At 43.2% G+C, this 13,825-nt stretch overlaps 2 protein-coding genes across 2 annotated transcripts in view; one reads left to right on the top strand and one right to left on the bottom strand.

The window, feature by feature from the left end:
- The window catches only part of LOC119888158 (receptor-type tyrosine-protein phosphatase mu-like), a 139,266-nt gene extending 127,228 nt beyond the window's left edge, over positions 1 to 12,038 (top strand). Inside the window, 6 exon segments of the mRNA XM_038698658.1 lie at positions 3,186 to 3,298; positions 5,678 to 5,752; positions 6,265 to 6,291; positions 8,455 to 8,466; positions 10,401 to 10,591; positions 11,985 to 12,038. Of these exon segments, the coding sequence (XP_038554586.1) occupies positions 3,186 to 3,298; positions 5,678 to 5,752; positions 6,265 to 6,291; positions 8,455 to 8,466; positions 10,401 to 10,591; positions 11,985 to 12,038 (472 nt within the window).
- A 480-nt stretch (positions 12,039 to 12,518) lies between these two features.
- Positions 12,519 to 13,825, bottom strand: part of LOC119888072 (receptor-type tyrosine-protein phosphatase mu-like) — a 25,169-nt gene continuing 23,862 nt past the window's right edge. The window contains exon 9 of the mRNA XM_038698538.1: positions 12,519 to 12,623. Within this exon, the coding sequence (XP_038554466.1) occupies positions 12,519 to 12,623 (105 nt within the window). The remainder of the gene's footprint in view (positions 12,624 to 13,825) is intronic.

The raw sequence follows: 13,825 nt of genomic DNA, 5'->3' as shown, positions 1-13,825 counted from the left end.
TTTGTTCTCTCTATGGGCTCATTCTGGTTGTTTTGAGTCTCTTTGTAGTTTTTTGTTGTCTCTTTGAGGTTGTTTTGAGTCTCTTTGTAGTCATTTGTTGTCTCTTTGTGGTTGTTTTTGTCTCTTTGTAGTTGTTTGTTGTCTCTGTGGTTGTTTTTGAGTTTGTAGTTGTTTGGTGTGACTTTGTGTAGTTGTAGTTGTAGTCTTCAGGGTAGATTATGGTTTGGTCTGAAACACTTTGAAACAAAGAGTCCAAACAGACTCAATTAGTTTGCTTATAACCAGAACCAGACACGTTTGTAGAGCCAATTCAGACTTTGTGTTGTAGATGTACTCTCTCTGAGTTTGTGTGTTCAGGTCTGAATCAGAGAAGAAGAAACGCTGCAGGTTTTTACAGTCTGACTGAACCACAGAAGAAGAAATAGGTGACATGAGGAGGAGGAGGGCAGCGTCGCCTCAGGGCGCTTTCACCGTCCTCCATCTTAACCCCAGCGCACACACAAACTCACACACAGCTGCTTTCACTGATGTCTTACTTTCAGTTTAAAAGCTTGTTTTTTTTAATATTTATTTATATATATTTTTTCCTTTTCCATTTTCAGGTCAGGGTTTAAACTTTCCAGTGTGTGTGTGTGTGTGTGTGTGTGTGTGTGTTTGTGAGCAATCGGACAAATGGATGTTTTTTTATTCGCACACTCGGAATAGAAAGAGAGAAAATACATCAAGCTTTTAAAATGAGTGTTTTTCCGTGAGTGAGTGTGGAGAGGACGGTAGATGGACAGACGGGAGGATGAAAGGATGTTTTTGTAGTTTAAAGATGGAATTTTTTCCTCTGCAGTGGTTATACAAGAGGTGGATGGACGGAGGGAAAAGATAAACATAGAGATTCGGATGTACAGAGATGATTTAAAGACAGAGGTGGATGGCGATAGAGAAAACTAATCGGTAGAAAGAAAGAGGGAAATATCCATGGATAGAGAGATAAGACAGAAAGGATAAATAGTTTAAATGGAGATGTAGACAGAGAACTCAAGCAGATATAAATATTAAGAAAATAAAAATAATCAAATTCTCACATTTGAGAAGAAACAATGTTTTATTTGGAAGAAATGATTATTTGATTAACACAATAACCTATTAAATAACTAATGGTTTCGGCTCTAGATCATTAGTATATAACTTCTGTGTGTTAGTGATGACAGATGATTTAGTTGTGGAGGTCTGAATATTTGACTGCGACTGTCTTATTGTTTGGACACATAAAGAAATAAACCGATTATCTAAACAGACATGCTTCAGATTCACGAGAGCACCCGCCCCCTCAGTGGTGGAGCTGTGATGGCTGAACAGGAGGCTGGATGTTTCCTGTCTGCAGTGAAACCACGTTACGAAGCACACGGCTCCAGCCTGCAGCCCTCTCATCGTCCTCTTTATCTCCAGAAAGACGTCTCTCGGTGTTCAGGGTCAGTCTGCCAGCATCCGAACAGGGCGTCATGAGGCGTGCCGGGTCAGGTGATGCCCACGTCACAGCCTGAGACGGTCACTTTGTTCTGACTTCCCACACATGTGATGGTGTAGGACTCTTGGTTCATGCCAACACACACGTCACAGAGAAGACCTTTTCCATCCACAGCTGCCTGCAGGTCACATGAAGCCTTTGCTGGCTCTAACAGTCTCGAGGATACTCCTCTGGTGCTGTTATTTCACAGATACACTCCTGCTACTCTCCAACCGGTATGGAAGACAGTGGCCATGTTCTGCGGGCAGGAAGCAGCACCATGAGGCAGAATTCCTGCTCAGACGTTTCTCCAAATAACAGGTCCGACAGTCCTGGATCGCTGCAAAAAATCCATTTTTGTTGCTGTCGGTCATCAGCAACACTGACGGACTGTGGAGGAGCCCTGCAGCAGCTCTGATCCTCTGGATCCAGATCTTTGTGTGAGGCCTCCTTTTCTGTAAAAACTCAGATCAGAGCAGAGAAACAGGAAAGAGTTTGATCAAGATGCTCAGTGTTTCTCACTGAATCGGACGTGAATCACACAGACAGTGTGTGTGATTTTTTTCTGGCTCATATATTTTAACAGCAGAACTAATTTTATTAAATTTACAACCGCAATTACAGCAGAACGTTCACAGTCCCATCTCCACTTTAGTTCCAGCTCATTAAAGCAACTCCAGCAGTCATACCACCTTAAACTCCTACTGAATAACCTTAGCAGAAAAACACAACCCCGTATACCACCTTAAAAAGCTCACTTACACCACTTTAACTTCCTTGTACCACCTTAACAGACAGACAACACACCATTTAGAACCATTTAGTGAGCAATGGAGTCAAAGAAAGTCATAACTCCATTTATACCACCTTAAATGCAAAAAAAATTACAACTTGCTGATGACACCTTAGTGACCGTACACCCTTAAAACTAATAAAATACCTTAAAGTACTACCACCTTAAAACAGATTAAACTCCTTAAAATTCTACAATGCAAACTTTAGAGCCTCTAATACCACCTTAACATGAAAATAAACTCCTAATCATTCCACCTTAACTGAGATAAATCATATTATAATCTGCTCGTGCCGCCTTAACAGACAGAAAGGAACGTTTTCTGGCTCAGCAGGTCGAGCGGTCGTCTAGTAACGGGCTCGGAAGGTTCCTGGTTCGATTCCCGGCTCCTCCAGAGAACCTCTAACAGCGTCTCTGCCACCAGTCGCCAACAGACACAACTGTAAAGGCCCTCTGGCAGTCCCTGCTGCCTCCCCACCCGCTGGGCCCCCAACTGCTCGGTCCCTAAAATAATGTTGTTGGCCATCTTGCAAGTCACGTTCACGTTGCGCCTTTAACCCTGAAATGCTCGGACAAACTTCAAGGTTTTCAGCCAAATAATAAAATCTGTCTCATAAACTTTTCAGGATTCATTATCATTATTATAACACATCACCAGCAGGGCGGTGATGGCGAACAGGTAAAGGTGTCGGAGGTGAGATGTGTTGCGTCTTATGTGAAGATAAAACGGCTGAGGTGAAGCGTCCCGCGGTCAGTGAAGGCCACACTGCATGCAGGTTAGGTTGGTGGTGCGTTCAGGGGCCCTGTGTGTTCTGTGTACACTGTAAACACACCCAGAAAACAACGAGCAGTGACACGGACTTACTGCTGTGTGTTTGTTTCCCGTCTCTACAGGAAGTTGGCGAAGAAGAGGAAGGAAACTCTGAGCTCCAGACAGGAAATGACTCTGATGGTCAACAGCTCCCAACACACAACCATGGTGGACACGCACACGCTGAACGGACGCAGTGAGTACACGTTTAATTTAACTTACAGAGACGAGATGAGAAAAGACGGGAGGAGTTAATAAAGACGAGGGACACGGGTGAGACAAGAGGAGAGAGTGTGAGGAGACAAAAGAAGAGACAAACAGGATGAGACAACACAAAGAGAGGACGAATGAGACAGATGAGATGAGTAACACGAGATAAAAATGGAGGTTAGAAAAAAACAAAGCAAACGTTTTACGTGACAAAAGTTACGTTGAAAATAGTTGGATGTGTAAAACATCTTAAAGGGCGTCGGCTCGCCTCTTTAGCTGCTTCTGCTGCTCAGATCAGGAACACAGACAGACAGTGTGGACAGGCGGTAACAGCAAAGTCGGACTCACTCAGATTCACCGGCATGGATAAAAAACTGTGGTGACTTCTGACCTTTGAGGAGGTCGCAAAGTCTGAATGAGTCCGTTCTCCGTCTGCTAACTCCTCCCACACGTGTCTCTGCTTCCTGCGCCGTGCTGTTGGCTACGCTGGTTTTCGGTACCTTGCTGCTTACAAAATAAAAGAAGCTGTCTGTTCGGAGCTAGATGAAATGAATGATTTGTAATTGATATGTTATTTGCTATCAGAATTTATTTGATGTCTATTTCACATCTTTGCGAAAAGAATTAAAGGCCTGTCCCAAATATAGGCCGGGTCTGTTCAGGGATTTTAGCAAATAAAAGCCCGGACTATTAACCATGTGGTACCGGACCTGCCCATCGATTTTCGTTGTTCTCACTGTTTTCCGTCCAAAAACAGCGGTCCTTTGTGTCAACAGAGGCCGTCTGGCGGGCCGCCATCTTGGTGAGGTCGCCTTAGCTCAGATTGAAGTAGAGAAGAAGAGTTTGCTTTGGCGGAGAGGGTCTTTATCGGCCTCTGCTGGCGACCTGTAGGAGCTACACAGACATGCAGGATATCAATCGATTTGATTCTCTTCAATACAAAGACCGCTTACAGCCCTGTAGGATGTTCTGTTCTCAAGCTGTGGCCTGTAAAGCGTGTGAGTGCTTTTGGTCACAGGAATATTGACTGTTTTTAATCATTTATTATTATTATTGTTATAGAAATAGTGTTTTAAAGATAAATATAAGATACTCCCAATAAAAGTGAACATAGAAACAGTAAATATGGCCAAAACATGGACAATCGCCTGGTATGTTTTTGAAAGATTGTGTAATAACTGTTGTAAATCAGTTTCTTTTCTTCAGATTTACAGTTACAGTTGTGTTCCATGTGTATTAGAAGATATTCAGGTGCATTATAATCTACCTTATGATGGTTTATTGCATTAAAGTATAGGTTTTTTTACCAGGCGAGGATGAAAATATATTTTTTCTGTATTGCATCAAAGGAGATCCGAATTATGCATCTAGGCCTGATGGTCGAGGAGATATTACTGATTTTTTTCGGGTTTGTTATTTTAGGCGTTTTTCCTGGAAATAGGTGGCAGGGTCCATGTGGTTAATCAAAGTTTTATGATGCGTAGGTTAGGTTAGGTTACTTAAGTATCGTAACTTAACTTATTGGGTTATTTTAACCCAAACCACGATGTTTTCACACCGTTAAAATGTACTTTTATTTATTGTTGCTAACTTGACCGTGGAGTCCTACATTTGCAAAAACAAAGCTACCCAGGGCGTCAAAAAGCGACGCCAGGGTTGTTGACGCAGCATCCATATGTGACGAGTGAGAGCGTGTCGACAAGAGAGAGCAGAGAAATGACAGAAGAACGTGAAAAGAAAAAGATTACTGAGATGAAATCGACACGAGATGAAAGAGAAGAATGAACGAAGTCTGTCTATAATATTCAGGATCAGAGAGTCTGTCTGTCTGTAAACACTGATGAATAAATAATCCGTTCGCCGTGGTCTCCAGAGCAGCGGCTCTCTGCAGTTTAATATTCAGAACCCAAAGAGACGATGTGACTGCAGGTGATATGACCGAATGTTTTATCATGAAGTGACGGACTGTCAGAGAGGCAGCCGGAGGGAGAGAGCCGGCTGATGGAGGGATGATGGAGGTTTAGAGGACGGAGGAGTCGACCTTCCCTCAGGCTTTCACCTCCTCTGAGCTCCTCCAGTCTTACTCTGCTTCTCTTCTTCTCCTGTTTCTCTTTATGTTGGAGCGCTTTCCTCTCATGCTGCTGGTGTTTAATATTCATCCTCCTTAACGAGATCTAATCCAAGGTTTTTAATAAACCTGGTCCGACACATGTTGAGCAACAATAACACAAAGTCTGTTTCAGGGTTTAGCTGGAGGAAGTAGTTCTATCTTCAGCGGCGGATTAATCTACATGTGTGGCTGCAGGACAGTGATGTCCACGTCTTTAGGAGACATTAAGGTTGTGTCTGTTGTTTCTCTGTCCAGCTGTGTCGTCTCCGTCCTCCTTCACCCTGAAGTCAAACACCATCAGCACCACCGTCCCCAACTCCTACTACCCAGGTAACAACGCCGCTTTTATTTTCCAAACAGAACAGTTTGTTTGAGCTGCTCTCCAGAACAAACAACCAGATATCAGCTTAGAAAACCAGAGAGAGACGCTGCAGAACGTCCTTAGAACCTTCATGTTTTAAGGTTCCTTCAGTATCTCAGTGAGGCAGCTGTCTTTCTCCCAGGGGTACACTGTGAATGCTGGCCAATCACCCTCCTTCAGTCTCCGCTGATAAAATGCAGCAGAAGGAAAAAAAATCCACTTTAAAACATGAGAACAGGATTTAAAGTCCAGTAGGAGCAGCCAGGTCACAGAGAGACCGGAGGTCAGTGTGGATGTCATCATTACTGACCAGAGCAGGTGATGTGCCGACGTTCAGCCGAGTGTACCGACATTCAGCCAAATCAGCTGGATACATACACACAGATATGGGGGGCTGACTTTTCCTTCTTCTTTTCTTTTCCCTTTGTCCTGTGTCTTTCTCTTTGTGTCTCTGTCTGCTGCTGATGTGTCCTGACGGTAGATCCCTTCGTACCGACGGCCATTCTGGGTGAGACACTTTTCCTTTCTTTCCTCTGTAGGACAAAAAAAACCCCAACAACCTGCACAGGTAGACAGACAGGAAGTAGATAGACAGACAGGGAGTGGACAGACAGGTGAGACAGAGAAGACAGGTGAAAGGATGGAGATGAGGATGGAGAGAATGAGAAAGAGAGAGTGATATTTTGGCTTCCATCCATCCCTGCTTGCTTCTTGTTCGGCTGCTTTTAGTTCTTCTGTTTTTTTATGTTCAAAATATTTAAAAGTATTTTGTTTAAAGTTTTATTTTTATTCTCCAAATCCTCCATCTTTAATTAATATATTGATTTAATTTTAATAATAATTCTATATTGATTAGCCCTTAAAGAGATTTTGCTTTAAGTTTTCCTTTCTGATAAATTTGTTTTTCCAATTTTATTATTGAATTTTAGTTTTTTAAACAATTTTGTAATTTATTTTTTATTTCAAAAATAAATATAATTTTTAGTATGTTTTAAATGTGTTTTTATTATTTTTTAACATTTATTTATTTTTTTTATTTATTTTTTTAAACAACGGTGGGCTTCACTCCATCCCCACATCCACAACATTCCTGCGTGTCGTGTTGACGTCACGTCTGTCTGTGACCTCCAACCTCTGCATGGACACAACACGCCCACGTGGACTGGGGGGAGGAAAACAAACTAACCATTTAAAACCAGAGTCAGTCAGAGGGCCTGCTAGCAGCTTCTTTTACACTCTGGACGTCTTGGTTGTGATTCTTGGATGTTGCAGACGTTTGTTGATTTTAAGATTATTTTTATTTAACACAAAATGAGCAGGAAGCTAAGCTAAGTCAAACAAACAAATCAAGAATGCTGTGCTAAGCCAGCTTAACCTCCCGTGTCTGTTCCAAATATCGTACCTTTAATCACAAACAGAAGAAGAACAGGACACAGCTGAAAAGGTGTTGACAACTAAAACCAAAGATCTGCATAGTCTCTGGTTCATTCGTCTGTATTTTATTTTATAGGATTTCATATGAATATTCCCCCAAAGCAGGCCTGTAAATAAAGATTATTTAAATTTTTATTAATCAATAACATGAAGTCAAAGTAGATGTCAAATGTGAGGGAATTTAGAAACAGTGTCATATCTTGGTCACAATTTTTAAAGATCCCTAAATCATATGGTTAAACAAAAAACATTAAACTGTGACAGCAAATGTAATGCGCCTTAATTATGTTTTTTAAATCAAAGTTAGGAACACTGAACATATTATTGGACCCAAACCCAGAAATACTGGTGAATAAACCAACACAGCTGGGATGCAAGGAACTAAACATCAGTCAAGTCCGAAACTTAAGACCAAACAATCCACAGTAAGACAGGCAGGACTCAATTCAGACTCAAACAGAAATAACACAGTAATCCAAAAGAGAAAGACAGACGGTCCTACAAAACCAGGAAGGAAACACGGACTATATATACCAACTCAAGCAGGCAGGCTGATTAATACAGGTGAGACAGATCAGGTAAGCAACAGGGAAGACACAGGCAGGAACAAGGACTGGTAACTTCAAAACAAAACAGGAAACAAAACCCCAAAACTGTGACAGAGGTTGACTTTAATAACATTGAAGGGATCATGTTTCCTGAAGCCTAACCAAAGTGTTTATCTAAATCGACAACAGGTGAAAAACTAACAAACAAATTAATTTCTAATAAACAGGGTTACAAAAAATGAGACTGATCTAGACGATATAAACTCTGAAATAAATCAAGAACAGACTGCTGATCTGTGTTTTGCTCGTGGAAAGTGAACCAAAATCGGATGCTAACTGCTGCGCTACATGTGCTGCTAGGCTAGTTTAATGTCCAAGTGAAGGAACGTTGAAGCAAACTGTTGCTTAGGTTCCTGTTTGTCCTCTCTCCTAGCTGATCTGTCTTCAGGCCGGGGGTTGGGACGTTAGCTGAGGAGTCCTACGTTTAGGGTCCAGTTAGCCAGGTTAGCCGGGTTAGCTAGGTTAGCCTAGGCGGTTGCTGCTAGTTGTGACAAGTTCACATAGACAGTGCTAGTTGCTGTTTGATTCATGCTAGCTGTGTGTTAGCAGTAGCAGGCTAAAGCTAAAGTTGTTGCTTATACCCTGTCTCCTCTCTCTTCTTCTTCTCTTCTATCTTTCTCTGTGTAAAGTGCCCATTAATGGTAAGTGGTTAAATTTGGGGATAAGGGGCGGGACTCATGTTGGGGGGGTGTCACCACTGCGCATGGAGCCGCACCCACCACCCGCTGTTGTCATCAATTAGCCTCATTTTAACCCCCATGTGAAATTGTGACATCACTTTCCCCAACTCCTCCCACCATTTCACCTCGAACCAATCAGTTTTCAGCTCTGCCCATCTCTCTTTTTTCTGATTGGTTGCTGTTGTCATTGTTGTGGTTGTCTCACCCGTCCTCCACAAACCGCCACCTCCATCAAATTGCCCATCTCCTCGCCCTCGCCTTGATTGGTTGGGCTGTTTGGGATAGAGAGTTTCAGATTGGTCAGTCAGCCTCCAGGCTAGCCAATAAGAGCAGAGTTAGAAAGTGTAGTGGAAGGTTTGTCCATCGAGTCTTTGTTGAAATGTTCACGTCAGAGTCCTGGATGTCCCTGGGTCATGTCAGTAAACGGTTCACCAGAGAGGTTTGTTTTGTTCCAGGACTCTGAACTCTGCTCTCTCCACACTGCAGCTCCGAGAACCTGGACCACATCTGGACCAGTACTGGGACCAGTACCAGTACTGAGATCATGCTGTACTGGGTCTAGACCAGTACTGGGACCAGTGTCAGTACTGAGACCATGCTGTGCTGGGTCTGGACCAGTAATGGGTCCAGGACCTGTACTGGGTCTGGACCAGCAACTGATTCATATAATAGATTGGTTTGATTGGAAGTCCTTTTGTTGGATCAGATTATTGATCCGTGATTGATAGCTGCGGCGGCAGTGTGAAAAGAAACCAGCACCAATCACCATCCTCTCTCCAGTCATGTGATCTGATGCACTAGGGTTGTTGTGGTAACAACACATCTGAAGCTGTAATACCCTTTTGTCTCTTTACTTCCTGTCTACACAGGAAGTGGGACGTTGTTGTGCAGATGTTGTAATATTGTTTATAGATTTTACATTAAATTACATATTTTAAAGGTTTTTATGTTTTAAATCAGCTTTCAGACCAGCAAACAAGATCAGGTTCATTGATCATGAGAGCTGCTGGCTTGCTAATCCTAACCCAAAGGTTTATCAATCAATCAGATCAATATTTTAAGATGATCAATTAAAAGCTAAAGAGATCCAGATAAAAAGACCTAAATCCCAGTTTGAGTTATTTATTTATTATTTTTAACTCCCGCTGCTTTTAAATGTTGAAAGATTTTACGAGGGATTCGAATACAGTAAGCAGATTTACTCCTGCATGCGGATACAGCTAAAAAAAAACAGCCCTACTTTCTACAGGTTACAACAGGTAACAGCAGCCATGTTGGGAACTCGGATCAGGACTTTTCAAACTGCCCAAAGAGTCCAACCTACCAGAAATCAGAGGCGACTGCTCTGGGAATTCGTCTCGAACATGAGGCGACAGATAATCTGGTGGAAGTTTGGTCTGATTCTGAATTAAGTCTGGGACCAACAACACAGAGCTAAAACCAGGCTTCGTCTGTACAGTGTCGGCCCAGAAGGTGTCTGAAGATGTCTGTGCAGGTTCTCTGTCATCCAGGTCATAGTTATCCAAGGAAAGGGCAGCTGGACTTGGTTAAAGATACTTGAGGACGTTTTGTCTCTCATCCAAGAGTCTTCTTCAGTTCGCCAGAACCTTTGTCAGAACTTTAGTCTCTCGTCCAAACGACGAAACGTCTTCCAGTATCTTCAGCCAAGTCCAGCTGCCCTTGATTTTAACCTTTACTTGGACAAATAACTGAAGACTTTTTTTTTCTATAAATGTACCTAAACGAAAGGAGACAAAAGTGAATTCCCGTCGAGTCCATGCCATCCAACATGAACATCATATCTGCATCACACGGTTCTGACTGTCTGTCTGTCCAGCGGTCCTCTGGCTACAGCCTCAGTCTGACCTGTTTGTCATATTCTGTTCCTCCTCCAGACGACAGTCACACTATGACCAGTGAAACCAGCAGCCTGGTCCAGTCCCACTACAAGCAGAGGGAGTCGGAGCGCGAGGCGCTGCCCTATCAGACGGGTCAGCTGCATCCGGCCATCCGAGTGGCCGACCTGCTGCAGCACATCACCCAGATGAAATGCGCCGAAGGTTACGGCTTCAAGGAGGAGTACGAGGTGAGGAGGATGCACACAAACTCACTCAGTTATTTATGGCTGGAAACAGCACATAGACTAGTTTCCTGGAGTCGAGGGTAGCGTACCCAGAACGACACACACAGGATGAAGACCTCTTTCATTAAGGGAAGGCGTTCATGTTTTCATACTTATGTTAAAGGTTCAGTGTGTAAGTGTTAGTGGTGGGGTGGTGATGGTGCAACGGATAGGACAAATGCCTTTGTGATAGACCCGGGTTCAATTCCCCACTGTGACCCAACCACCATTATGTTGACAATGACACCCCTCGTTGCTCCAGAGGCGTGCGACCTCTGACACATATAGCAACTGTAAGTCGCTTTGGATAAAAGTGTCAGCTAAATGAATAAAAGTAAATGTAAATGTAGTGACATCTAGTGGTGACGGTTGGGAATTGCAACCAGCGGCTCACGGTGCATTCAGGTGCTCCTCGGATGGTCCCATTCCCTGAGTTGTGAAGTCATTCTTCTGACTTCAGTGTGTGTTCATGTGCTCTTAAGTCTGAATGTGGAATCAACATGGACCCGCTGCAGAGAGTGTTGGATTAATTATCAGAGTTTATAAACAACACGCAGACGTCTACGATATATCAATTTAATTATAAATCCAACATCAAAAAGGCTGAAAACGACCCTCCTAATTTAACCTCTCTTCTATCTTCTACTAAACCAGACTGAAAAAACAAAAACACATTCATCATAATATTTACACAGTTGTTCAGCTAGCTTCATGTTGCTACCTGGCTGCTAGCTGTTTGTTTACCAGGACACGGTGGCTATGTATTTCCGAGGGCGTTAAACGCTAGCTATGATTCATTTTATGATCAGTTTATCTGTTTTCAATGGGTGGATTCATTTTAAAAATACACCTCAGCAACAAGCTAACCACCGACACAAGGATAAATTTCATTATTGATTAATCTATTAACTAGTTTCGCAAGATATCGGTTATTATTTAATCCATAAAATGTCGAAACAACAAGTCTGAGGAGGCTTCACTGAGATTCACTTCACTGAGACAGAAAAGCTGACTGATGAATGACGTTAATGATTATTTCAATATTGTTGATTAATTTATTGATCAATGAATCGTTTCAGCGATGACAGAGAGAGGAAGAACAAGACAGAAAACAGAAATGTTCAATAACAGCAGCACTGTGTGTGCACGCCACATGTTTACCCGTTTTCATCAGGAGAAATTTACTAATGGATGTTACTTACCTGAACACACACACACACACACACACACACACACACACACTCAGACATACATTATAGATCTTCCCTCCAGCTAATGGGCCAAAACAGGGAATAGCTTGTGTGTATATGTGTGTGTCTGTGTGTGTATAAATGTGTGTACGTGTGTGTGTGTTCAGGTCTGGCTGCCTGCTAGCGGGCTGCCCTCAGGGCTAATCCATTATACATACTGAGTACACACCACACCACACACACACGCACACACAGAGTGTTTTCACCCTCCATTTGCAGAAAGTTAGTGGTGAGGAGTTCTTCAGTGTTTCTGTCCGTCTGACTGTCCAATGACGACGTTTCCAAACTGGTTTGTTTGGAGAACCGGTTTGTCTCCGTGCAGGGTTATCAATCACACACCATCTGATCATGTAGACCAACCGGCCGCTCCCTGAAGACACAATAAACACCTTCAGAAGGTGGAGTTGCAGTTTGTATACCAGATGAATGTGTGTGTGTGTGGGTAAACAAGATAAATGATTGATCAGGTGATCGGTGTTTTCCAGATAAGGTAGCGCTGCATAGACTGTAAACTCTCCAAGTCAGAAAGGAAGCAGGTAACCCTTCGATGAGGGTCCAGGCTTGAAGAAGAGGTTCTGCAGAGGACGTTACAGGAGAAGCTCCGTCATCTCGACCAGACAGTGGACTGGTTTGGTCCAAAGTTAACACCGGTTCATATCTCGGTAGTCCATCTTTAAAGCCTCATGCTTCAGCACGTATCGTTGCACGCCTTGTTCTATACCTGCCAGTATGAGACCGTCCTCCAGCTACCAAAAGGTCCAAATCACAGACTGTGTAAAAGAAGCTGACGTAGCCGCCGTGGTGTCCACGTTGGATTATATGGATTACCTCTGGTTTGGTATTTTGGCCGTCGCCATCTTTGTTTTTGGTGCCAGACGTGACCACATTTGGACGAGAGGGTGGAGCTAGCTAGCTTGGTTAGCAAGGTGCATCTGTAATTCACATTAACTGTGATATTAGCTGGAATGCTAATTTTGGCTAGCGACAAACATGCTTAAACAAAACACAAAAATGAGCAGCCAACTCCTGATAAGCTTTTGCAGCGGCGCTGGTTAAATTTACACGGAGCAGCAGATCCGAGTCACCTCTATCCTGATTAACAGGTCGCCATGGTAGAGACCTGTCAATGACAAGTTAGCCCCGCCTTAAAGCATTTGAATGAGTGGACTTGTTGCATCTTCGTATCAAAGAAACTTTACGTTTGTCTGAAATATTTTTATCTGGATCTGGTGGATGTGTACTTTACTTTTGGCTCCAGACTAACTTTTCCACTGGGAGCACTGGTGCAGCTTTCTCAGTTGGTCGCACCCTTTTTTTTTTCGTTTTGGTACAAGTATTAGTCAGTGACCCTGATAACAAGTGGGAGGGGCATCGGCCCCTGCAAGTTCAATGTTTCAAGCTTAAACTGTGTTGACCCAGTGACATTGACCCACAACACTGAAGAAATGACCCTTTGCTCCAGTGTAAGTAGTGAGTGTGTAAATCTGCTGTCCCCTCAAAATAACACATCACACAGCCATTAATGTCTAAACCGCTGGATACTAAAGTGAGGACACCCCTCAGTGAAAATGTCCACATTGGGCCCAATCAGCTGTTTTCCCTCCCCGGTCATGTTAATCGTTAGTGTTACCAGTTCAGGTGTGAACAGGGAGCAGGTGTGTTAATTTTGGTGTTATCGCTCTCACACTCCCTCATACTGCTCACTGGAAGTTCAACATGGCACCTCATGGCAAAGAACTCTCTGAGGATCTGAAACAAAGAACGGTTGCTCTACATAAGATCTACACTGTCTCTCTCTCTCTCTCTCTCTCTCTCTCTCTCTCTCTCTCTCTCTCTCACCCCAACCGTCGAGGCAGATGGTCGCCCACCCTGAGTCATGGTTCTGCTCGAGGTTTCTGCCTCTTAAAAGGAAGTTTTTCCTTGCCTCTGTCTCCTAGTGCTGCTCTTG

This window comes from Micropterus salmoides, unplaced genomic scaffold (genome assembly GCF_014851395.1).
Source record: "Micropterus salmoides isolate LMB-PRFRI ecotype aquatic unplaced genomic scaffold, ASM1485139v1 Ms_hic_scaffold_1, whole genome shotgun sequence".
Lineage (NCBI taxonomy): Eukaryota > Metazoa > Chordata > Actinopteri > Centrarchiformes > Centrarchidae > Micropterus > Micropterus salmoides.
The sequence above is the reverse complement of the archived record's forward strand: the minus strand, read 5'-3'. Positions and strand labels throughout refer to the sequence as shown.